The following is a 26,867-nucleotide window of genomic DNA, read 5'->3' as shown; positions in this document are numbered from 1 at the left end:
AGTGCTGGGATTAAAGGCGTGCGCCACCGCCGCCCGGCTAACATGTTAGATTTCTAGTCACCACTATCTTCTAAACTTCTCCCATTCTTTCTTCTGCCCTCTTTTTTTTCCATGTAGCAACCACTGCATTTACTCTCCTTTCTGGAAGAATGTGTGGTTTAAGATAGTGCCTCCTTCCGTCAGTGGTAACATCTCAAGTGAACAACTGAAACCAGCCTATAGCTAACTGCTTCTTTGAGTGTGTGAGACTTTGAAGGAGGAGCTAATGTTGGGATTTCTTCTGAAATTACAGAGCACTTTTATATTCTGTCTTAGTTACTGTTCTATTGCTATGAAGAGACATCATGACCAAGGCAACTCTTATTAGAAAAAGTATTTAATGGAAGACTTGATTACACTTTCAGAACTTTAGTCTATTATCATCATGGTGAGGAATATGGTGGCATGTAGGCAGGCATAATACTAACTAGAAAAATAGTTGAGAGCTACATCCTGATCCACAGTCAAGAGAGTGAACTTAGTATGGGCTTTTGAAACTTCATAGGCCACATCTAGAGATTCACTTCTTCCAACAAGGCCACACCCACTCCAACTAGGCCATCCTTCCTAATCCTTCTAATCCTTTTAACAGTTCCACTCCCTGGTGACTAGGTGACTGAGCATTCAAATATAAGTGTATGGGGGCCTTTTTTATTTAAACCACCACAACATTCAGATTATGCAAACAATTTAAGTAGGCTTTTTTTTTTTAGGTTTTATTTTATTTATTTTTTAAAACAGGGTCTTTCTATGTAGCTCTAGCAGGCCTGGAAATTAGACACCTTCTGCTTCCTGAGTGCTGGAACTAAAGGCAGTGTGCCACCACTCCTATCTAGATTGCAAATTCTTAGGTGAGTTGGAATTGTCTTTTGTTTTAAAGATGTGTGTGAGTGCTTGAGTGCACCTGGAGGTTAGAAGACAATTTGTAGAATTGGTTTTCTCCTTCTGTCAAGTGCTTCTGAGGTCAGTTATTGAACTTGGGTCTTCAGGCTTGACTACAAGTGACTGTATCCACTGAGTCATCTCCCAGCCCTCTTTTATAATCTTTAGCCTCAGCGAGCGCTTTTTGTAGTAAATGGTCCAAGAAAATGTTGATATTCTTATTTTCCCATTTTGTTTGGAACTTGGGGACTGAACCCAAGTTCTTATGCATTCTGTGAAGTGCTTTATTACTGAGTTATATCCTCAGGCCAGAAATGTTGATTTTACTGGAAGGGCTTCGGGAGGAAGTTTAGGTTGCAGCTGAATTGCAAAATTGAATAAAACACTCCAATGACATAATTTAATCAACAGGATTTTTTTATGCTATCCAGGCAAAGTGATAACCTAATAGGCCTCTGCCCTTTTGGTGTTTATGTTCTCTTTGTAGAGTACAGTTAGTAAGAGCAGAGGGAAGAACCATTAGGCCTTCAGAAGTGTACAGATAGTGGTGGCTCCTGATGAGACTTGGTTATCTGAAATTTGACAAAGGAAAGTTGAATTAGGCTTGGGAAGATAAAGGGAAAGACTGAGTGAGGGAGCAAGGGCTAAGGCCAAAGCTGTTTAGGCAGGGACTAAATTCTCTCTAGACACTGAAGAAAAGTTAAACTAGAGATACCAAAAGATTTAATTTGAAAGGAATGTGTAGTGCATGAGAAGGACTGAGGGTATGACATTAGGGCTATTTTTGTTTGTTTTTTATTTTTATGAGACAGGGTTTCTCTGTGTAACAGTCCTGACTGGGAACTCACTTTGTAGACCATGTTGGCCTCGAACTCACAGAGATCTGCCCACTTTTGCCTTCCAAGTGCTGGGATTAAAGGCGTGTGCTACCACAGTTAGGCTTTTTTTGTTTTTTGTTTTCTCCTAGACAGGGCCTCAAAGAGTTCTGCCTGCCTCTGTCTCTCAAGTCCTGGGATTAATTAAAGGTGTGAGCCACCACTGCCCAGTGGGAGTAACATTAGTTTTTTGGCTTCAAATTATTTTCAAAGATGAGGGTGAAAATGAGTTTTGGAGGTGAGATATATAATCTCACAGATCAAATAGTGCCTTTGGTCATAAAACACCTAAAAAATATGGTCCGTATTCTATGAGGATACTGGTAAGAGGAGTCAGTTGTGTTTGAGATGTTAGAACATTGAGAGTTTTTTGTTTGTAGGGAGCAGAATATGTGGTAGAGGGAGGGGCATGAAGGCTTGATGGAGATTTTTCCTTTGTGTTTACTCTTTTTTTTTTTAAATAAAAAGACTGTTTACTTGTGTTTACTATATTTTAGCAAGAGATGTTAAATTAGAAAACTTCACACTTAGGAAGAAAATTTAGCTGTATTGGAAAGAGATTCTATTTGAGGAAGTATCTGTGAAAAACTCAGAAGAGTTGAAGGAGATGTAGGATTGAGTGCAGATACGGTACTGTATCAAGGAGGCCGCTAGTTAGTTCCGGCCCCCCAGAACCAAAATAATCACACAGAAACTATTATTTAAAACACTGCTTGGCCCATTAGCTTTAGCTTCTTCTTTTTTTTTTTTTTTTTTGTTTTTCGAGACAGGGTTTCTCTGTGGCTTTGGAGCCTGTCCTGGAACTTAGCTTTAGCTTCTTATTGGCTAAATCTTACATATTAATTTAACCCATTTCTATTAATCTGTGTTTTGCCACGTTGCAGTGGCTTACTGGGTAAAAGTTCTGTCCGGCTCCGGCAGGGCTTACATGGCTTCTCTCTGACTCCGCCTCCCGTCTCCCAGCATTCAGCTAGTTTTCCCCACCTACCTCTATTCCCTGCACAGGCCCAAGACAGTTTCTTTATTAATTAACCAGTTGTATTCACAGCATATAGAGGGAAATCCCACATCACGTTACTGTCTTTGTTTTCTTGTCAAAGGTTAGAATCTGTGGGCTGGCTGTTAGGGTGTTTTGGAATCAGAAGAGAATGGGGAGGTCTGGGTAGTTGGTTGTCAGTGTTATGCTTCCAAGTGAGTAGTTGATCATTGAATTTATTTGGGGTTGAGGTTTTGGTAACTTGGTGTGAAGAAAATCTTAAGCAAGATTAAGGGTCTTGGCAAGGCTGTTACTGTCACAATGTAAGCTGGTTTTGGGAGGAAGTGAGTAAAGAGGTTATGTGGAAGTACAGAGCGATTGCAACACTTTGAAGAATTCAAACCAGACACCAGATAGAGCAGCAATGAGAATGAGCATTTGGAAACTGAAAGATGAATGTGGGGCTTTAGCTGTAAGAGTGCATGCAGTGAAGCCACATGGTGGTGGCACACACCTTTAGTCCTAGCATTTGGGAGGCAAAGGCAGGCGAATCTTTGAGTTTGAGGCCAGCCTGGTCTACAGAGTGAGTTCCAGGACAGCCAGGGGTATACAAAGTGTCCAGTGGAGGAGTTAAGTCAGGCATGGTGGTACATGTCTTTAATTTTAGCACTTGGGAGGTAGTGGCATGCGGTCTCTGAGCCAGGCTGGTCTACATAGTAAGTTCCAGAACAGCATGGGCTGCAGAAGGATCCTGTCTTTATGGTTGAGGGGAAGAGTGAGGGGTGTAGGGGAGAAAGGAAAAGAAAAGAAAAAAGTGCATTAAAAGGCAGCTCTTACTGGGCAGAAATAGGTGGGTGATGTGCTGAAGGTCGGGTGAAGGTTTCCGTGGAAAAGTAAGTGGAGCTAAAGGGGGGGTTTTTTTTTTTTTTTTTTTTTTGTATGTGTGTGTGTGTGGTTTTTCGAGACAGGGTTTCTCTGTGGTTTTGGAGCCTGTCCTGGAACTAGCTCTTGTAGACCAGGCTGGTCTCGAACTCACAGAGATCCGCCTGCCTCTGCCTCCCGAGTGCTGGGATTAAAGGCGTGCGCCACCACTGCCCGGCTTTAAAGGTGGAGTTTTGAGGGACTTGTCTGAAGATTCTGGACAGTTTTATTGGGATGGGGTGTACAAGACAGGGTGTCATGTGGCTCGGTCTGGTCTCCAAATTGCTGCGTAGCTGAGACTGTCCTTGAGTTCTTGATCCTCTTGCCTCTACCTCCTGAGAGCCAGGATTTTATGTGTGTGCCTGACTAGATTTTTTAAAGGAAAGGAGTTCAATTAATTGTACAGGAGTGTTGTTGGAGTGCTTTTTGCAGGTGATGTAATGAACAGTGGTGAAGTGGGAGAGTCTGTGTGTGGTCTACAGAAGGTAAAGGTGCTTGGGAGACAGGTGAAACTCGGGGTCCGGATGACTTCTCTAGGAAGGAGCTTTACTTGTTGTCTAATGACGATGGGAAAAGGCTATATGTGCAGATGGAGGTGAATTTGGATTTATGGGGAGAAAGTTTGTAGTCATTAGTAAAACTGAGTAATTTTGGGTCAGTTAGGGAATCTCAGTTATCCTACCTATGTAATGGAATTAATGAGGTTGTGGTAAAGATGCAATGAGATGGTAGATGTTTCTTTACTTGCTGCTGTGATAAAGTACTTGACAAAAGCAGCTCAAGGGAAGAAGGATTTACTTTTGTCCATGGTTTCAGAATGTCTCAGCCCATCATAGTAGGACAGGCATGGTGGCCAAAGTAGAGAGTGTGACAAGAAGGAGCTAGGGATAATATATTCTTAAGGACCTGCCTTAGTGACCACTTCCTCTAGTGAGGTTCCACCTTCTGAAGCAGTGATTTTTTCAACCTCCCTAATACTGAGACCCTTAATACAGTTCTTCTTGTTGTGACCCCCACCATAAAAATTATTTCATTGCTACTTCATAACTGTAATTTTGCTACTGTTAGGATCTGGAATGTAAATATCGGTGTTTCCCAGTGGTTTTAGATAACCCTGGCAAAAGGGCTGTTTGACCCCCAAAGGGGTCGTGGCCCACATGCCAAGAACCATTGTTCTAAAGGCTCTGTAATCTCCCAAATTAGATCTGCAAATTGGGGACAATGCATGATCAAGTGGGGGTATTTCAGATTTGAACCTTTAGGTTTGCTGTTCTTTGTAGGAGTTCATGGTGTTAGCTCATAGAGTGAATGTACTGTAAACCTGAGTAGCGTCGAAGGTCTTGTTATAGATTAGAGCAGTTTAAAGGAGTCTGAACTGTTGGGAGGGAGTTCACTAGGCTTTTCTCTGAAGAAGTTATTCTCATGAAACAAAGGTTGAAATCTAAAATAATTTCCTCTGAAGTGATTACCTTTGTTTGCACCTTCTGTTTAATAGGACTAGAGGTCAACAGACAGGGTATTTGAAGTTCCTTGAAAGTCACACTACATTTGGTAAAGATGCTACTAAAATTATACTTTTACCAAGAAATTGTATTAACTACATTTTTAATATTGCAAAATTGATGCAGATTTATTTATAATTTTGAAATTAAATGATAACATTGTGTTTTAGTAAAAATAAAAGTTTTTAGAAGAGTTTTGTGAATTTTTGGGTGAGAGTATATTTAGTGAAAATTTTTTAATGTAGGTACAGATAGAGGGACTATAGTCCCTAATACCAACCTTAGTTCTAATGCTAATTGCAAATGAAGTCCTTATATCAGGCTCGTAGTATATTGCTACCGAAGTGTTCATATTAACAATAGCAAAGGACATGTAGGACAGAGGGAGTCCAGAAAGGTTCCAGGCATGGAGCTTGCAATTGTTCTTTTCTTGAAGAATTACAGATGGTATGACTTCCTGTTGGTGTCTGTTTTAACAGTACCCAACCAGGATGCTTGCTCCTGTCTATGTGAGAGTTTTTATTGAGGCTCTATAGCTAATTGTTTACATAACTATTTTAGTTTCTGGCCCTTTGGAGTTTATGTATCTCAAAGGTTCTACTATATGTCACACTGTTCCACAGAGTCCCCAGGTGAACAAAAAGCCTTCCTAGGCATGACATTCTAGGATTTTAGAGATTACTGTCTAGAATCCACAGCTAAAGGCTACAGCTTCTTTTGGGTAAGGTAAAAATCTTTGTAGTTTCACATTTGTTAAGTATATTTTGTTTTTCATAAGTCTACAGTTGATGTATAATAAAATAGGTAACAGAACTTTAAATAATTAAAATTTGGTATTATAGTCACTTAATCCTTAGATAGCTAAGGAACATTTACCAAGAAATTGTATTAACTACATTTTTAATATTGCAAAATTGATGCAAAATTGTATAAATAAGTCTCTGAAGGGGCTGTAGAGATGGCTAAGTGGTGAAGAGTACTGGTTACTCTTGCAGAGGACCCAGGTTCGATTCCCAGCACTTACATGGCAGCTCCCAGTTGTCTGTATAGCTCCCTTTCCAGGGAATCTTATACCTTCTTCTGGCTTCTGCAGGCACCAGGTATGCATGGGGTGTACATTCATATATGTAGGCTAAACGTTCATACATGTAGAATAAAAATAAAAAGTATCTGAGCCCCCCAAATAAATCTTTCATTCCTAGACTTGCTCGTAGGACCATTATTTTTATTATGAAAATGATATTCTTGAAGCCCCAGACTTTTTGTCCTTTCTTCTGCATGAAAGCATGTTTGAATCCAGGTGAGTAAGACTGCCCTGGTTAGTATTTGGTCAACTTAACACAAACTAGAGTCATTTGGGAAGAGGGAATCTCAATTGAGAAAATGCTCACATCAGATTGACCTGTAGGACATTTTCTTTAAGGACTCAGCTCGCTGTGGGCAGTGCCACCGCTGGGCAGGTGGTCCTGATTGTCTAAGCTGCTAAATTGGAGGTTGAGGAAGCCATGGGAAACAGTCATGGTTTCTATTTCAGTTCTTGCCTTGGGTTCTTATCCTGACTTCTCTCAGTGATGGAATGTGATCTGAGAGTTGTAAGTTGAAATAACCCCTTTCTTACCCAGGTTGTTTGGATCACAGCAATAAAAAGAAACTGTAAGACAGAAACATTATGGGAATAGTACTGGGTTTAAGTTTAAAAGGTACATCATTTTTAAGCAACATGAGAGCTCTGTCATCTTATGTAGATGCTTTTTGAGTACCAGTGTTGCATTGTTCCTACCTCATTGCCTTAAGGGCAAATCTCATTTCCTGGTTTATACCCGTTATGAATGTTATGAATTAGGTCTAACTATGGGGGTGAAATCTCTTCAGTCCAGGTTTAAAACAGCTTAAAGTGATGATGTTTTTCCAGCGGCACCATTAGGTGTGTTGTTTGCATCAAGTCATTTTAGGGTCCTTTATGGAAATGCTTCTTCATAGGAAATTTTCGCAACTTCATACTTTCTAGAGGTGGATTTTTGGGGAAAGGGAAGTTGTTCTATGTAGTGCTATAGGTGCCGGACCACAAGACTATCCATCCAGGAGATACTGCTCTTTAACCAGTGGCAGATGTATGAGGGCTGAAGATTTTGAGTCACCTGAAGTGAATAACCTCCTAGATTTATTACATTTTCTCGATTTTGAATATAGGTAAATAAAATAACTGTATTCACATGGGATCTGTATGTTACGGTTAACATTTAAATTCTCTTATGTACTCACTTTTTTTTTTTTTTTCGATTGCCACTTAAAGACTCTTTGTCCTCAAAGGCAGAGTGGCTTTCCATCGTGATTTTTGCTTCAGTATTTGAACCTACAGTGGCCATAGTTAAAGAAAAAGCACCTAACTCATAAGTGAGATTTGTTTCATGTTTGAACAAATGTTTTAACCCGCTGTCTTCACTAATACTGTAACTGCTGTCTTACAGATTGACTTGATGCAAAACACCACAAAGGCTCCATATTACACAGTATGCGATTTTTGAGGTATGAGCTTTAGAAACTTACCTCTCATGTGGCATGTACATCAGGCTTAACTTCAGTTGGATCATTTTGGGGAAACTTAAGCATTTCTTCTTTTTTTCTTCTCCACATTTTTAGAGTATTAAAGGGACTGTGGAAGTATTTTACTTCTTTACTAGGATTCTTAGTTTAACAGATAAATTTTCTTTTTCCACTAAATTGAAACACTAATTCTAGTAGATAGCTTTTTCAGCCTTTCTAATTAGCTTGCTTAACACTGATGCCTGCCTCCTGGAGTTGAAATCTGTAGTTTCTGTTTTGTGCTTTGCTTCATCTATAGTGCTTACTTCTGTTCTTAACAGTTTATTTTTTGGGCTGGGGTGGTCTTATCTTGTTGGTGCTAACAACCTAATACAGTTTCTGAGACATAAGCAGTTTAGATATTGTAAAAGTAGCTGTTTCATATAAATGCTCAGCTATTTTGTGCATTTTGCTTCAAAATACATGTATTTATTGCTGGCTGGAAATACAAGTTTGCATTCCAAGTGCCTGACCCGGAGAACATTTGATACGGCTCTGATGCAGTGGTTCTGGCCTACTGAATTGTTATTACATTTTTTTTCAAACCTAATTTTGTGATGAAAAAATTTCAGTGTTCATAACTCTTGGGAGTTAAAAACCTGTGTTTCTAATGAATTAGGAAATCATTCATTTTTTTGTAAACATAATGTGAAATCAGATGAACCTAGTTAGAAATTTGTTGATAGCAATAAACTGCTTAATTTCTTTGTTGATGAACATAAACTGCTTTATAGTTAGTGTAAAAACTTTTGATTGCGTTTATATGCTCATGGACTGCTTATATGCTTTTAGCTTGGAAAACTAGAGTTCATTTTGAGTAATGGCCATAATAACTCTTAATATACCATGCAAGCTATGTATTTAAGTATTCTTTTCGTTACGTGAGCCTCACAACAGCCTTGTATGTTAGATAGGTATCAATCTGTATTTTATACAAGAGAAACAAAGGCCTGGAAACCAAAGAACTGTTTATCTTTACTGCACTGGGGTTGTGGTTGCTGGGAATTGAACTTAGAACCTTCAACCACTTGAGCCAGCTCTCCAGCCCAGCCCAGATGTTTTTAACTTGCATGAGTTGAGTCTCATGTTACTGCTTTTTCACCAGAAAGTGCTACAGTTAGTATAGTTTGGGCAACATGTGAGCTTAATAATCGGAAATGCCAGCATGTGTAAACATCAGTAGGTGAGTTTTGCATATCAGACTTAGTCATGTGCTTATCTGATTTGTGCATTTACTAAGTTATATTTTTTCCAGGTTGAATTAGGTGAACGCTCTCCTCTCCTACTCCTTTTCTCCCCGCCCCCCTCCCGCATGGAAGCCCATAAACTCCTTTCCTTCAGTATTTTCTTGAAACCATTATAATGCATTAATAATGCATTTGTTGATTATAGGTGCACATTTAATTGTACTATTCACCCCAAGGTATTTTATTTCATGGTTTTTATTTCTCTGCCTTAGAAGAATTGTCTTTGTCTGTAAGGGCACAAACTGCATGCTTTTAAGAAGACATTTCACCCTTAGCAGTTTTAGGTTGTTAGGTTATGGCATTGACTCAGATTTTCTGGTTACGGTTTCAAGTTTAATTGGACCTTTTCTGCTTTCTGTATCGTCAGGAATTGCAGAAAATATAGACCAAGATGTCCAGTTGGTGGGGGCAAGAACAGGATTAATAAAGTAAAAAAGAAGCATGTGTGCAAAAATCCTGCTGCCTTTTCTCATATAAGAGAGGAACACAGGCTCATTCTATTTTTGTCAATGCCCTAAGGCTTTCTGAAATGATCATGAGTTTGGGTAGTTTGTTTGTTCTGTGTTACTGAGTACTAAACCTAGAACTTTGTTTGTAGTATGCAAGGAGCTCTAAACTGCCCTTCCCTATCCATCAGATTTTTATGAGGCAGGATGTCACTAAATTGTCTAGGGTTGGCTTTGACTTGTGATTTCAACCTCTGAGTAGCTGAGATTGAAGGCCTTCATCACCAGTCTAGCTCAGAAGACATTTGTAATGAATATAGAAATTGCTGCTATTCATTCATTACTGCTATTATTTTTTTTAAATGAATTTCTTTTTTCTTAGGGGAAAATCAAGAAAACAACAGTTACTTTTATTTTTCATATGCTATAATAGGATATTTGATTTCCTTAACAGTTTATGATTGATAACTAGAAGAATAAGATTCATAAAAATCTTGTAGCTTGCTTTGTTTTTTTTTAAATATTTATTTATTTATTATGTATACAATATTCTGTCTGTGTGTATGCCTTCAGGCCAGAAGAGGGCACCAGACCTCATTACAGATGGTTGTGAGCCACCATGTGGTTGCTGGGAATTGAACTCAGGACCTTTGGAAGAGCAGGCAGTGCTCTTAACCACTGAGCATCTCTCCAGCGTCCATGCTTTGGTTTTTTTATTTCACTGAGGACATTGAGGCATAGTGCTAATTGGAGCCGATAGTTGGATAAGATACTGCTTTTGTCTTGTGCTTCACTACTTGTTTGTTAATACCCAAGTGTCAGGTATTATTCTGACAGTATTTACATTACTGGCCCCAGCCTTCAGATTCAGCATGACTGGAATTCTGAGACTTTGCCTTTTCTCTTAATTTTGTTTGCTGGGCTGGTGAGTTGACTTATTGTGTAAGTGCTCTTGTTGCCAAGCCTGATACCTCAGTTCTGTCCTTAGGAACTGCATGGTGGAAGGTGAGAACTGACTGCCACAAATGGTCATTTTTAACTTTTATATGTTTGCTGTGGTACTTGTGGACATACACACACACCCCTACTGAGAGATACACTTAAATAGTTAAATGTAATATTTAACTTTAATGCTCCTTTTTCAACTAAGTTTAATTGGCATTCTTTTTAGTGAAGACATTAAAATATAGCCAAGCATAAACACGATCTTCCTTTTAGTTGTTATGTTCTTATAGCCTACTTGCTTTTCAAATGCCAGTGTGTATTTTCTTGCCAAATATTAGAGGACTAAGTTGAGAGAGTTCAGTAGACATTGCCATGAGGTACTAAGTTTACAAGGAATTTTGGAATTCCAGTCTCTTTGATATGCTGACAGTAAAGTCCTGGGGCTGGGGAGATGGCTCAGTCCATAAAATGCTTGAATTGAACCCCCAGCACCCATATAAAAAAAATTGGTATAGTAGCTGTGTTTGTAATTCCAGCTGAGGAAAAACAGGGATAGGCAGATTCATGGAGCGTCCTCCCCTATCCAGCCAGCTTGATTGATTGATGTACCTGAGGTCCCAGCAAAGCAGAGCTTGACCTAGACCTGTTAGTCTCCACACATGCGCACATATCTGCATGCATACTCTCTTCTCCAAAAAAGTAAATTAATTAAATGAGCAAATTAACACGAGTTGTTTACTGTAATCCAAGTGGCTCTTCAGTAGGAGAGCATGAAGAGCAGGCAGCTCATCTGTTGGCAGTTTCTTCCTAGTTGAAAGACTTACTAGACAGTGGAGTGCTTGATAGAGTTGTAACTGAACATAAAGGTTAGAGGAGAGAGACGCTGTGTAGCTTTGACTATTAAGATATTTGCTTAAACCTCTAATGTAATTTTTCTTTTTTTTCTTCTCTGTTTTTCCTCCCCAGAACTGATAGTGCATCAGCCGACCCAGATACTTTAAAATACTCCTCTTCCAGAGATAGGGGTGTTTCTTCCTCTTATGGACTGCAACCTTCAAATTCAGCTGTGGTGTCTCGGCAAAGGCACGATGATACCAGAGGCCATGTCGACATACAGAATGACGAAAAGGGTATACATGCTACATACATACATACATACAGATAGATTTATTTTCTATTGCTGGAGCATGTTATTGTTTTAGATGGGCTTCTCTGTTTTTATCTCCCTCTGCCAGTTATCTGTTTGTCTCTGTTACTTTCTCTCCCTCTCTCTCTTTCTCTCTTCCCCCTTCTATTCATTTTCTAATGTATTGAAAAGATAGGTATCAGATACAGTATTTTTGAAAACTTCAAAAGTTTGTCCATTTTACATTTATTTATTTAGGTTTTTCAAGACAGGGTTTCTCTATGTATGTTTGGCTGTCCTGGAACTCACTCTGTAGACCAGACTGGCCTCAAAACTCACAGAGATCCACCTGCCTCTGCCTCCCCAGTGCTGAGATCAAAGATGTACGTCACCATATAGTTTAAATGCGTTGTCCACTTGTAACACTTGAGGTTCCCCAGGCTACTATCTCTTGTTTACTCATCCAAAATGTGCTTAACCAGAGTGCAAAATTTGCCTGAATTTAACTTTTGTTTCTCTTTTTAACTTCCAATGAAAGAATCAAAATGGTTTGGAGTCGAGTAGCATAGGGAAGATAGGGGAGAAGCCTAGGCTGTATGTAAATGGGTAAGATCCTGAACTGTTAGTTGAAGGAGTAAAAAAAGGACCCTGTTAAGATAATGTAAACATTTACTTTTTTTCAGGTGGCTACAGTGTCAATGGAGGATCTGGGGAAAATACTTATGGTCGGAAGTCGTTGGGGCAAGAGCTGAGGGTTAACAATGTGACCAGCCCTGAGTTTACCAGTGTTCAGCATGGCAGTCGTGCGTTAGCCACCAAAGACATGAGGAAATCACAGGGTAAGAAAGACTTGAAACCAGCGTTGACCACATTCACTTCTCATGGTCATGAGCAGATACGTGCAGTTGTAAGTTGTAAAGCATACAGGTGGCTTCATTTTGTACTATTTCCCCTGAATTGCTAGCTTATAAAAAATGTTACAAGTTTGAGTAAGATGTTAAAGGGTTTCCGAATGGATAGTAGATACGGTAAGTCCTATATACATATTGGACCTTTTCTTAAAGTTAAATATAACTGCACTTTTATCTTCTGTTGTAGATTTTCCAGTGTAAAAGTGGAAAATCATTCAGGGTAGTAAAGATAATGTGTATTCCAGCCAGGTGTAGTGATACATCCCTTTAATCCCAGCACTCGGGAGGTAGAGGCAGGTGTAGCTCTGAGTTCAAGTCCAGTCTAGTCTATATAGTGAATTCCAGGACAGCCAGAGCTATATAATAGAGAAACCCTGCCTCAAAACAGACTAAACAAAACAAATCCAAAAACCTAAAAAATAATGTGTATTTCTTTTATTAAAGGGAAGTAAAATTTTGTTGATAAAGCTGTTTACAAAGTTGAGGTTTCTGATATAAATGGTTTATATAATTGCTTTTTGCACAGTGTAGTTTGTTTTATATGTACCTTGGTGAACATCTTGTGTGTATTATAAACATACCAAACTTTTAAAAAATGCATTTAACAGACTGGGTGGTTGTGGTGCATGCCTTACTTAATCCCAGCATATGGGAGGCAGAGGCAGGCAGAGTTCTTAGTTCCAAGCTAGCTTGGTCCAAAGAGCTGTTTCCAGGACAGCCAAGGTTACACAGCAAAACCCTATCTCGAAAAACAAAACAGCAACAACATAAACTTAACTTTTAACTTTTCAAAAACTGCTTTCTTGGTCTGGAGGATGGTGCAGTAAAATTAGGAGCACTTGTTGCTTTTATATCTGGGTTTGATTTCTAATATCTGCAGGGTGGTTCAATCATCCATAACTCCATCACCAGGAGATTTGGGGCCCTCTTCTGACTTCTGTGGGCACCAAGAACATACATAACGCACATGTATATGTGCAGATAAAATGAATAAGTCTCTCTCTCTCACACACACACACACACAAACTGATTTTTTTTTTTTTTAATGAAATTTCAGAGTTAGAATGGCTGAGTTAAAGGTTTTGCTACTACCTCTTCAGTTAGAAATAGAAGCATGACCTTTTCTTACTATAGAGACATCACCCTGGGCTTGTCGTCATTGTCTATTCCCACTTTCTTTCTTGGTTTTTGTGTTTTGTTTTTCTTGGGATGACTTCCTTGTTTTGCTCAGGTTAATCTAAAAAACTTGTAGACTCAGAATTTGTTAGGAGTAGTTGGGACTGCAAGTATTGGCCACCTCCCCCTTTTTTTAACCTAGATATTGAAAACAGCTCGGAATGGAACTGAAAAAAAAAGTTCTATGCCTTTCTTTTTTTCTTCCTCATCTGGTCTTCTTCAATGAGGTGCTTACTTTGCTGAGTGTTTTTTATTAATTTTATTTTTGATAAGGGTTTTTTGGAGTTTGTGGAACTGTGTCCAGGCATTCTTCTGTAGATACAAAGAGAGCTTAACAGAAGAGAAATCAGTACACTGGGTTTTGATAATACTTCAGAATGCCTGAACTATATGCTTCATACTTTTAGTCTACTAGGTGGCCATGAAATGTTTATCTTCACAGAGCGATCGATGTCGTACTCGGATGAGTCTCGACTGTCGAATCTTCTTCGGAGGATCACCCGGGAAGATGACAGAGACCGAAGACTGGCTACTGTAAAGCAGCTGAAGGAGTTTATTCAGCAGCCAGAAAATAAACTGGTGAGTAAACATGCTTGGGGTTGCTGAGGATCTTAGTGTTCTTAGAGTACATAAGGTGATTTTGTGTTGGGAGGTTTCAACAAGAAATGGTTTGCTTCTAGGAAAAAAAGTTTCCTTAGCTCTGTACTTGACTTATGTTAAGGTGCTAATGTTTTGCTCCTAATGTATCATTTATCTTTGGCTATTGTTGGAGTCACTTTGGCATCTTTTTTCATAAAGTGCATTTTTAAAAGCATAATTTAGCTTGTGGATAACCCTGTTGTCCGTAGACATTTTCTTTGACAGGACAACATATTTCTATGTTTTTTTATACATAAAGTGGAAGTATGGGGGTACATGTTTTATGCATATAAGTCTGGTCTAGTGATCAGGACTAAAGAAATGGAAAAACTGGGGCTGTAGAGATGGCACTGAGATTAAGGGTGTCTACTGCTCTTGCAGAGGTCTTGAGTTGGTTCCCAGCTCACAGTTGCCTATAACATCAGTTCCAGGTGATTGGACACTTCTGGTCTCTAAGAGCACTTGTGCATAGTACACATGTCATTTTAATAATAATGGGAAAAATGGAAAAGCTCTTTAAAAGACATTTTTAGAGGCAGTTAGAAAATATTTCTTACTGGGTGGTGATGACTCATGCCTTTTATCCCGGCACTTGGGAGGCAGAAGTAGGTGGATCTCTGAGTTCGAGACCAACCTTGTCTACAAAGTGAGTTCCAGGACAGCCAGAGCTATACAGAGAAACCCTGTCTCACTAAGAGGAAAAAACTATTACTTTACTCATAAGTAATTTTTTTGATGTTAAAAGCTTGATACAGGAGAAAAATTAGTAAGAATGGCATGTAGTAAGGCAGAAAGCAAGCTCATCCCCTCAAAATTTATTATAAAAGACTTTGATACACAGCAAGTAGAAAGATGAACAGTGAAGCTCGTGCTTCCACCCCTAGATTCTGTCATTGGTATGTCACTGTATTCTTTTATTACCTCTCCATTCCCTTATCATTCTATTTTAATTTTCAATTAAAATGAGCTTGACTATATTTTGCTGATGATTACAACTCTTGTGTCCTGTGAGTTTCTTTTATAGCTTGAAGGGAAATATGCCCTCTTCATGTGATTGATGACTGGCAATAACAACAGACTGAGATGCTGAATAATCCTATCTAAATAGAAAAATAAAGTATACAGTGCTGCTTTTAAATAGGAATCTGAAGTTTTTATAATTTTTTTAAGGTACTAGTTAAACAGTTGGATAATATCTTGGCTGCTGTCCATGATGTGCTTAATGAAAGGTAAGTAACTAATAATGGTCACATTTAGGTGACCTTGAAAGTAATTGTAGAAATTATTAAAATATGCATGATGTACCCTGGGCCTTCTTTATGAATATCATTAAGTCTTCAATAATAAACCTGTTATTTAGTCATTAATTTTTGTTGAGTACAAATGGAATCTACTTGGAAGAGAATTCTCTTCTTTCTTAAGCATTGACCTGAGAAAAGACATGAACTGATGCCAGCTAGAGTGCATGAAAGTTACTGTTTCAGGGAGTTTAAAATGCTTAGAGAGGAGAGGAAAAGATGAACTTCATATTTTAAATCATCTCTAGGCTTCTTAAAGATGTTCAGTGATTCCAAAGAACAGCAGTGTTGGGAGCAGGTCACTGATGGTTTTACTTAATTTCTTAATGCTATACTTAGTACTGGCTGTTATCCCTTTAAGTTTGTGTGGTTTATCTACTAAACATTTCCTACTTCACAGTCATTACATGTTGGGTGTTATTACAAATGTAGTGCATTTTCTAATATTTTCTTGCTACCTCTTTCTGTGAATCAGAAGTGGAACTTAGCCTGAATTTTAGCACTTCATAGCTTTTTTTTAAAAAAAAAGATTTATTATGTATACAACATTCTGCCTCCATGTCTGCTGCAGGCCAGAAGAGGGCGCCAGATCTCATTACAGATGGCTGTGAGCCACCATTTGGTTGCTGGGAAGTGAACTCAGGACCTCTGGAAGAGTAGTCAGTGCTCTTAACCCCTAAGCCATCTCTCCAGCCCACTTCATAGCTTTTTTAGTGTTTCTTTGTAAATGATTTTATAAAGAAATCTAATGTCTGACAGGGGTTTTTGAACATTAGAGAATACAGAGGATACGCATGCAGAATGGGTTAAATTCTATGTTTTTAGTTTGAGCTTTGAAAAGTCATTTAGGAATTCTTTAATACATAGGAGACAAGCCGGGCGGTGGTGGCGCACGCCTTTAATCCCAGCACTCGGGAGGCAGAGGCAGGCGGATCTCTGTGAGTTCGAAACCAGCCTGGTCTACAAGAGCTAGTTCCAGGACAGGCTCCAAAAAACCACAGAGAAACCCTGTCTTGAAAAAACAAAAACAAAAAATACACAGGAGACATTCTTTTGTAAAAAGTGTCATACTTAAAAAAAAAAATGGTGGGAGGTTGTTGAGCACACCTTTTAATCCCAGCACTCGGGATGCAGAGGCAGGCGGATCTTTGTGAGTTTGAGTCCAGCCTGGTCTACAGAGCTAGTGCCAGGACAGCCAAGGCTACACAGAGAAACCCTGCCTCCAGGGGGAAAAAAGTGTCCTGCTTTCATCCTTGAAAACTAATGCCTTTTGTATGTGTTTTGTTTGCATTAAAATAAACACAGTAGCAAGTTGCTTCAGGAGTTGAGGCAGGAGGGAGCTTGCTGTCTTGGACTTCTCTGTGCTTCTCTGAGCTATGAGGCTGAGAAGATCTTCAAGTGGATTTTTAGCAAATTTAGCTCTTCTGCTAAAGATGAAGTGAAGCTGCTCTACCTGTGCGCCACTTACAGAGCGCTGGAGACTGTTGGGGAGAAGAAAGCCTTTTCCTCCGTGATGCAGGTGAGAGCCAGGGACCCATAATGGAGTGGAGTGAGGTGGGGGACAAAGTGGAAGATGGGGCTTACCTGTCTACTGTTGGACACAGCACCGGGCAAATGAAATGCAGTTTGAGTAAAGTTAGGTTTAAAGTAATTCAATTTTAAGCATTTTTGTCTGTTTGTGTTTTAGAAGCTTTCCTTTGAAGTTACTTAATACTAGAGTGACTTGCAGATTTAAAGTAGTAACTAGGCTCCAAGAGTTGGGCTGGAGGGGCCCTCACAGTTTTTGAAAGAGACAAAAGCTAAACATCACAACTAATTTCTAGATCTTTTTTCCTCTCCTCCCCCTCACACTTCCCTAAGTTTTAGGTTTGCTAAGTCAAAAATTATTTATCTAAATAATTCTAACACTAATTTATGAATGTATTCCAGCTTCTGTTTAATTCTGTTTCACTTCTGAATGTCTGGGTGTATGGAAAAGCTCATTCCCAAGTTAGGGTTTTGTTTTGTTAGGGCTTTTTGAGATAGGCTCTTACTGTGTTGCATAAACTGTCCTCCAGTGTCTCACCTTTCTGAATGCCAGGACTATATACTGTATCTGACTTTCCAGTTTAATAAGAGTAATATGTCATATTTTTGTTGTGGAAATGTAAAGTAAACAGCATAGCAACAAATTGGTCAGATTTTACACATTTTTATATAATTGATTCCTGACTGTAGTTCAAAGATTTCAAATCCACGGGAAGATGTGTATAGATGCAGTTTGATAAGATCCCTGCTTAATCACATTTTGCTAACAGCTGTTTTATTTTTTAAAAATGTTCAGTTTTCCTAGTTTTTTTTTTTTTTAAGATTTATATATTATGTATCCAGTGTTCTGCTTGCATGCATGACTGCACACCAAAAGATGGCACCAGGTCTCATTATAGATGGTTGTGAGCCACTATGTGGTTGCTGGGAATTAAATTCAGGACTTCTGGAAGAGCAACCAGTGCTTTTAACGTCTGAGCCGTCTCTCCAGCCCCACTTTTTGTTTTGTAAGTCAGGATCTCACTCTGTTGTCCAAATTGGCCTGAAACTCATGATGATCCTATTGAGTCAGCTTTCCAAATGCGGGAAGAACAAGGGAGTACTTACTATATCCAATTTATAGGTTTCTTTATCATTTTTGGTAGTCGAAGTATGTGTGGTATGCATATGTGGAGACTAGAGGTAAGTATTGGGTGTTTTCTTCTGTTGTTTTCCACCTTAGTTTTTTGAGACAGGGTCTCTCACTGCCTGGTCAGCAAATTCCAGAAACCTGCCTGTCTCAGTTTTTCTCCCCTCATAGTGCTTGAGTTACAGACATGTGTCAACACATCTGGCCTCTATTGGGTGCTGGTGATTGAATCCAGGTCTTCATGCTGTATGACAGGCACTTCACCAACTGAACCATCTCCCCATCCCTTAAAGTTGTTTTATTTTCACATGAACACTTTTTGTGGAAGTATTTGAAGATAAATTAAATACATAGACAGTTCACTCTGTTAGTGTATCAGTATATATCACTGAAGAATAAGCCTGTTCCCTTCTGTAGCAGCAATATTATACACTTAACAAAGCATTTTATGGCCCATACAATGTTCAAGTGTCTGTAATTGCACTTAAGGTGCCATGTGCATCTATGGTTACCCTACCCAGGATTTCTTTAAAGATTCAAGTATTGCCCTTAACTTTCTAAATTTTTCTTACAATAATAGTTTTCCATACCCACTCCTTATTTTATTATACATGCTACTTTCTTCTTTGTCCTTTTTTTTTTTTTAATGGCTGAACCTTCCTGATTAGAGTCAGCTGAAACTTTTTTTTTGATGGGTTCATTACAGGTACCTGATAGCAGGTTGTCCCTCTGTTGGACTTGAAGAGTGATCCCTGATTGAGGGAATGATCATCAGATTTTACTATAAAGCTTCTTTTCCCTTTCAAATGAGCAGTCTGGGTCTGATGTCTTGATCTTTGGATGTATTGATATTTTAGTAATGTTTCATTCAGTGATTTCTAAGAGTCCAGATTGTAACATTGGCTACTACAAAATGGTGACTTTAAAATTCTAGCTTTACCTTTTAAGAAGACTAATTTATGTTATGTTTTCTGAGTGTTGTATGTGCAATAATTTGCTTGTGTGGGCCCAGCACAGGATATAAAAAAGTATCAGATCCCCTGAAACTCGAGTTACAGATAGTTGTGAGCTCTTCTGTGGGTGTCGAACCCAGGTACTCTTCAAGAACATTGAGTATTCATTCTTAGCTGCAGCCCTGCATTATAACCCTTTATTACACACCTGTGTACGTACATGTACACGTGTATGTATGTACGTAAAGAACTTTTCTGTTTGAGGAAAGTGGTTTTTAGCAGCTGCATAAGTGATAGGTCTATTTTCATTATATATACTCAGTGGAAAGAAGCCAGAATGTCATCTGTAGGAATCCCATTCTAATTAACTCTCCGAGATCATTTTGATAAAAACAAAATGAATAAAATAAATTTTGCTTTAAAGCATATTAATTACTTAAGATTTACTCTGAAAAAAATTCCTTTTTATTCTTTGATGTTTTAAGAAAAGACCTTAGTTTGTAACCCAGGTTTTTTTTGTCTATTTTTCCTCAGTCTCCCAAATGTTGGGGTTATAGGCCCCTAGCTTTACCCTACATGATGAATTGTTTAGTAATTCAGATGTTTAAGAAAATCAGTTTCCCAAATACATCTTACCTTTCTGGGGGGGTGCTGGTGGATAGAATTATGTATCTCTGGCTGGCTTTCTGTGTGGACCAGACTAGCCTTGAACTCTCAGAGATCTGCTTTCCTCTGCCTCTTGAGCGCTGGGATTAAAGGCATGTGCCATCGTGTCTGGTTACTTTAAATTTTGTACTTTAAATTCAGTCACAGTCACAGAGTTACGATGAATAATGGACACAGGTGTTTTTCACCCCTAACGTTAATTGATCAGAAAGGAAAAGTCTTAATAGATATTAAAATAGAGAGCAGTATTGATTTTTAGCCTAATATATTGAATGAACACTTTTTAAAAAATTAAAGCAATAGAATTTTTCTTTTGAAAGTACTGAACACGAAATATTTACATAGTGTGGTAATATTTTGTGCTTTCTAGTTTTATATTTTATGCATTATTGAAAAAATTTACTTTCTTTGGTATCATAATCAGTTGTGAAGTGAAGCTGTTTATTTTCTCCCTACATTGTCAAATGTTTAGGGTTGTAATTTTGCTTTTCAGCTCGTGATGACCAGCCTACAATCCATTCTTGAAAATGTGGATACACCAGAATTACTTTGCAAATGTGTTAAATGCATTCTTTTGGTGGCTCGATGCTACCCTCATATTTTCAGCACCAATTTTAGGGTGAGTTTCTTATTCCCACCGTTCTCTCATGGTGGTATGATTCTATGAAGAAGAAGTGGGTCATCAGATAGGAAAAAAGCTTCTGACTTTTTGGATATAATCAGTGATGTTTTGGAGGAACGGGGTTTATTGGTGCAGTAATATCACAACAGTGGTGATAATGACAATGGTGATAATATTTTATAAAAAGTAACAGCTGCATTTTCCCCCCAATATTAATACCTCTTGTATAGAAGAGAAAATATTTCTTTAGTGTTATATGACTATAGTTTCTTTTTCTCCTGCCTCTCCAACTCCCATGTCAGGTAGATTGAACAGCTTTTTCTAGGGTCTTTTAATGTGATGTGATCTCACTGATGAAACCTTAAAATGACTGGCCTCATCTTTTTGTCTCCATCAAGGATACAGTTGATATATTAGTTGGATGGCACATAGATCATACTCAGAAACCCTCCCTCACACAGCAGGTGTCTGGTAAGTCCTAACTTGTGTCAGTCCTGTAAGTCTGTGCAAAGAAGTGTTGATCTGATCTAGCAAAAAGGGTTGATTCAGGAAGATAAATTAGCTTTTATCAGTGAGCATCATTGGGTAGCTCTGTTAATCTTTACAAAGCACAATTATGTAGTAAATAGTGGGTTAGGAGAAATCCATATTATAGTGTTACACTCTATGAGAATTTAAAGACTAAATCTGAAGTTGTCTGTAACCTAGAATGGAAGATTCTGTTTTTTTTTTTTTTTAAATGTGCCTTAATAGTTTACCATGGGTGTTGGGTCCCCTGGAACTGGAGTTACAGACAATTGTGAACTGCCATGTGGGTGCTGGAATTGAACCCAGATCCTCTGGAAGAACAGTCAGTGCTCTTAACGGCTGAGCCATCTCTTCACACCTCATTTGTTGTTTTTATTGCTGCTTTTATGGTCATTTTAATTAAATGAGCCACAAATAATTAGAAGTTCGTCATCTGTGATAGAGAACAAATGATAATTCAGTTCATTTGCACACACCTGCTTGTTCACATGGTAGAGTTTCTTTACTTCTCTGAATCTTAACTTTTGAAACAGTATGCCAGTTAGAATGGATGGTGTCATTTCTGCTGTGAAACCAAATGTACATCCTTGGTGACTAGTCATGACCCTGGGATAGAAAGCTAGGTTGATAGTACATGGTGGCTTTTAAAATTTGTGTGTGTTTTTGTGTGTGTGTTAGGGTGGGGGTGGTGTTTGTGGGTATGGTGACATTATAGATATTAAATCAGATATAAAAAGATACATGATTTACACACTGATTTCTGTAGAATGTCAATTTTTATAACATTAAGAGGGTTGATTAATCACCAACATGCTTTTTAGTTTTTGATACAGGATATATTTTAAGAGTAGATAGCTTGAAAGCTGGGTTCATTTTTACTTTTGGTAATCCCTCCCATGCCCTTTTTTTCCTTCCCCCTTTTGATTTCAAAATTTCTTCCGTGATGTCAAGGGTGGTTGCAGAGTTTGGAGCCATTTTGGGTAGCTGACCTTGCATTTTCTACCACTCTTCTTGGTCAATTCCTTGAAGATATGGAGGCATATGCTGAGGTAAGCTGTAGAAAGCCAAATTATTCTCAAAGATAATAAACAGAATTAGATTTATTTTAAAAATAATTAAGACTGACATTTAAGCAGAAATTAATAAGATCATTGAGATTGTTTTTTAAATTTATTATATATATGTGTACACATGTCTGATATCATGCAAAGTTTAAATGTTTTTGATAGCAGGTATTTTTTTTTTTTGAAGGCAAATCTCATAATTAATTCCTTTCTGTTGTTGTTGCCAAAGGGCAGATAAATGCAGTTTAGAAATGAAAAACACTCCTAAAGATGCTGCCCTAGGGTAGCCAGAGGCTCTCATATCATGCTGCGGAGGACAAGCATTCGCTTTGCTCCATTGGTGCAGCTGTGTATGAATGTGGTGACTTTGAAGGTGCTTCGTGCATGCAGCCTTTGCCCTTGCTCCTGGCCTCACTGCTGCAGCTCTTTTGTCTACATGTCTTTTGTACCATGGTTCTTGTTTGGCTGTCCCACACACTGAGTTTGTTTTAGTTCTTTGCTACTATGAGGCAGTAAAAGTTTGTTCATTATTCTACCACTTTCATCACTGATATATTTGTTTGCTTTCTTCAGGAAGAAAGAATAGAATATTATATTTCCACATTTTTCTTTTGTCCCCTGTGACGTGTAGAATACAGGCCTCCCCATAGAGATTAATCTTTCAAAAACTACCCATTTCCATAGGTAGGACACTTCCTTTAGGCATTTTAATACTACTTTTCTTTCTCCTTTTTTGGGGGGTACTTAATTATGTATAGAAATATGTTAGTTCGGGGGCTGGAGAAATGGCTCAGTGGTTTAAGAGCATTGCCTGCTCTTCCAAGGGTCCTGAGTTCAATTCCCAGCAACCACATGGTGGCTCACAACCATCTGTAATGAGGTCTGGTGCCCTCTTCTAACCTACAGATATACACACAGACAGAATATTGTATACATAATAAATAAATAAAAAAAAAAAGAAATATGTTAGTTCTAATACCCAATCTTAATTCTCTTTTGGTATAGCTTAAACTTTCAATTAACTTTTAAGTCTGTATAGTAGGTCTTCAAATTTCTAACCCCTTTCCTTTGGAGTGCAAACTATTAATATATTATTAATTTTTTGGTCAGAAATTATATGGAATTATTTTTTAGTAGAAAATAAATTCTGGAATGCCAAAATGTTGTGCATTTTGTACTTATGCAACAGTATATTATATATACATAAGAGTGTTTTGTTTTAACACTTATTGTGTTGATGTAGATCATTTCCATAATTACCTGGGTTTGTGTGGAATGGTTTAGTTAGAGAACTTTAGGCATATGGAGTTCTATGTTTCCTCTTTTAGGCTAAAATTTCTCTTAATTGGTAATCTTTTCTAGGGCTATGTGTGGTTGAACACACCTTTAACTCCAGGATCTGCGAGGCAGAGTTAGGCACATCTGTGTGTTGGAGACCATCCTGGTCTACATACTGAGTTCCAGACCAGCAGGGCTACTTAGTGAGACCCTATTTTAAAAGGGGAGGGGAAAAGAAAACTGCTAATGTTAAGCAACTTTAAGAATTGGGAGACTTATTGGATAAGTCTCTGCTACTCCAGAGGCTGAGGGAGATATGAGGATCGATGGAGCCCAGAAGCTTTGTCAACATAGTAGACTCTATCTGAAAATAAAGTGTTGGGGAATGGGGAGGGGCAGATTGTAAGAAATAGGACTAGAATGTGCTCACTACAGACCCCTTGCCTAGTATGTGCTAGGGCTTGGTCTTGATTGCTGGTTACTAGCTTATAGCAATAAAGCCAAAACAAATCCTTCAGTGTACTACTATTTCAATAAGAATGTTGTATATTTACATCTAGGACCTCAGCCATGTGGCCTCTGGGGAGTCAGTGGATGAAGATGTTCCTCCTCCATCAGTGTCATTGCCAAAGCTGGCAGCACTTCTCCGAGTGTTCAGTACTGTGGTGAGGAGCATTGGGGAGCGCTTCAGCCCAATTCGGGGTCCACCGATTACCGAGGCTTATGTCACAGATGTAAGTGTCTTTTTAAAAACCAGGTTGTATTATGAGGGCCTCCTGTACCCAGTAAACTATATTAACCATTTTTGTAAATGTGTTTGTGTCTGGTTACTTTCTTACTCAGAAAAGTAGGGAAGACTGCTTATCAACCACCATCCTCACATTCTCACCCCCCCTAGAAAGGGCTATTCTAAATTTTTACATACCCTTGACATTTCTCTAAGGAGTTCCTTCACAGATCCATGTATTTTTATTTTCTTTGGTACTGGAGGTTGGACCCAGTGCCTTGCATAGACTCTATTCTCATCTGCACCTCATAAAGCACTGAACTTTTTACTATTTTCAATATATAATTTAAAAATAATATTAATTTTTTTAAAAAAAATTGAGCCTTAGTTTTCAACACAATAAGAATAATAGACTACAAAGCATCAGAAGTTATTGTCTTGGGTTGATTGTAAAGTTTGTAGTAGAGCATTTGCCTTGCATGAAAACCCTGAATGCTACTGCAGTAAAAACAAAAACTGGTCGTTTTTTTTTTTGAGCATGACAACACGAAACTCAGGAGTCAGCCTTTGATGTAAAAAAATTACTATTTTAAAATATCAGCCTAAAGCCAGGTATGAGAAATGACCAAATTCCTGCAATTGAGTGGTCATTGCATGGCGTAGTTTAGCAGAGAGAAATGATCCTTGAGCCTTGCTCTGGAGTGAGGAGGAAAGACAGTCTTCACTACTGACGTGTGCTACTGCTCAGGTACAGTGCTGGCTTTTTAGGGGCATAACTTTATAGACACATTGCTAGATGAATAAAGTACTGTGTGATTCTTGGTAAGGTCCATGTGTATTAGAGTAGAAGTATCAGATATATATATCTAAGCCTGTGTGTTGATAATTGAAATCTTCAAAATGGCTTAATTTCTGTCTTTTTATTGCTTAAAAAGTTTCTGCTTGAAGAGTGAAGTAGAGACAGTTAACTCAAATAAAAAACAAAAGGAAAGGAGCGTAAGCTTTTCCAGAATAGTTATATTTTAAATATGTTATGAAGGCCTTTAATTTTGGTTTTTATGAATAGCATTAATGAAACTTACATACAGATCTTAAAGACAATCCACTGGGTATTATTGATAAAAGATTTGTGACACTTTTTGGCTTGAACTTTTCCATTTTTTAAAAAAGGTCTTATTTGAAATTTATTAAGTAAATATTGTTACAACTTAATGATTTCTCTCTCTCTCTCTGTGTATGTTGGAAATTATTTGGCTTTTATGATTCTTAATAGAATTGTGCACACCAGGAATTCTTATCTTGAGAAACAACTTCCAGTACTCAGTGGTAGAATGTCTGGCTACAATGGTCATTGATACACAAACTTTAATATTAGCTTAAAGCAACTTTAGTATTTATTTTGAAAAGATTATTAAAAATCCAAGATCTAGCTGAGTGGTGCCTTTAATCTCAGTGCTCGGAAGAAGGAAGCAGGCAGATACCTGAGTTTGAGACCATCCTGGCGTACAAAGTGAGTTCTAGGACAGCCAGAACTGTTTTACAAAGAAATCCTGACTTGAAAAACCAAAATAGAACAAAAAAAAATACACACACAAAAAACTCCAAAAAAAATACAACCAAATTAACAACAAAAAATCAAAGAACTGTGTTTAAGCAAATGTGAGCAGGACATTCCTAAGTGTGCTAACTTGTGGTGTGTATCATAACTATAAAGACACTAAGCTTTAGCCATTTGATAATTTCTAGGAATAGAGGAAGAGTGAACTCAAAGGGGGCAAATTCCATTTCTTATCAAGACAGTAATTTGGAATACTTTTTAGCCAAAATCTTTTTGTATATCGTATTAAAGTATTTATATACACTAAAGTATATAGTATTGGCTACCAAGAATTAGAGAACCAACTGTGATCTATGTGGAGGTGCACATCTGTAAACCAATCTGGGTTAACCTTTGCCCCCATTTCAAACAGGGGGAAAACAATCCCCCAAACAGTAAGACTGTTAACTAGACAGATAATTTTGAATTGAAGCTGCATTAAATAGCAAATAGTGGTGTAGAGAAGCTTGTGTTTAAAAAGGTGCTTGTTTTCCCCATTTGCAGGTTCTATACAGAGTAATGAGATGCGTGACGGCTGCAAACCAAGTGTTTTTTTCTGAGGCTGTGTTGACAGCTGCTAATGAGTGTGTTGGTGTTTTGCTCGGCAGCTTGGATCCTAGCATGACTATACATTGTGACATGGTCATTACATATGGATTAGATCAACTGGAGAATTGCCAGACTTGTGGTACCGATTATATCATCTCAGTCTTGAATTTGCTCACATTGGTATGTGAATTACTCCCTTTGTTTTAAATCATTGTTTATGTAGGTCTTTAAGTTGATGTGGAAGAATCTAAAGAATTTTGCTTCATGTGTTTTAAGAAAGGCTCTGCTTTTATCTTTTTAAGATCCCATTGATAACTCTTAGTTTTCTAGTCCAGTATGCTTTTTTTCTAATATCAAATTGCCTTTAGTGTTTGAGCATTCTTTATAATAAATCCATAGAGCTTTGTAACTTTACTCTTCGTTCTCTGACCCTGTGTTGATTACTGGAGAATCACTTGTATGGGAGAAGGTACTTGACTACTTTCAAAAACCTGCTAAAATTTTATTTCTTAGAAAAAACTTGTATGATTCTTTTTAAATTTCTTTTTTCTTTTCCCTTAATATATTAACTGTACATAACTGTTCCCTTTAAAATACAATGAAGTAGCCGGGCGGTGGTGGCGCACGCCTGTAATCCCAGCACTCGAGAGGCAGAGGCAGG

The 26,867-nt window shown here is 38.1% G+C and overlaps 1 protein-coding gene across 4 annotated transcripts in view; it reads left to right on the top strand.

Annotated features, from left to right (window-relative positions):
• Smg1 (SMG1, nonsense mediated mRNA decay associated PI3K related kinase) overlaps positions 1-26,867 on the top strand; it is a 103,975-nt gene that overhangs the window by 17,412 nt on the left and 59,696 nt on the right. The window contains exons 2-12 of one of the 4 annotated variants that reach the window (XM_026781414.1): positions 7,664-7,721; positions 11,383-11,546; positions 12,226-12,381; positions 14,072-14,208; positions 15,439-15,497; positions 16,875-17,085; positions 20,335-20,460; positions 20,862-20,934; positions 21,943-22,040; positions 23,894-24,067; positions 26,162-26,386. In XM_026781414.1, the coding sequence (XP_026637215.1) occupies positions 7,708-7,721; positions 11,383-11,546; positions 12,226-12,381; positions 14,072-14,208; positions 15,439-15,497; positions 16,875-17,085; positions 20,335-20,460; positions 20,862-20,934; positions 21,943-22,040; positions 23,894-24,067; positions 26,162-26,386 (1,437 nt within the window). In that variant the 5' untranslated portion in view covers positions 7,664-7,707. Of the gene's footprint in view, positions 1-7,663; positions 7,722-11,382; positions 11,547-12,225; positions 12,382-14,071; positions 14,209-15,438; positions 15,498-16,871; positions 17,086-20,334; positions 20,461-20,861; positions 20,935-21,942; positions 22,041-23,893; positions 24,068-26,161; positions 26,387-26,867 lie in introns of those variants that run through there. The other 3 variants (XM_013347673.2, XM_005351046.3, XM_026781415.1) reach the window with 3 other exon arrangements.

This window comes from Microtus ochrogaster, chromosome 8 (assembly GCF_000317375.1).
Source record: "Microtus ochrogaster isolate Prairie Vole_2 chromosome 8, MicOch1.0, whole genome shotgun sequence".
Classification (NCBI taxonomy): Eukaryota; Metazoa; Chordata; class Mammalia; order Rodentia; family Cricetidae; genus Microtus; species Microtus ochrogaster.
This window is presented reverse-complemented; position numbering and strand designations above follow the sequence as displayed.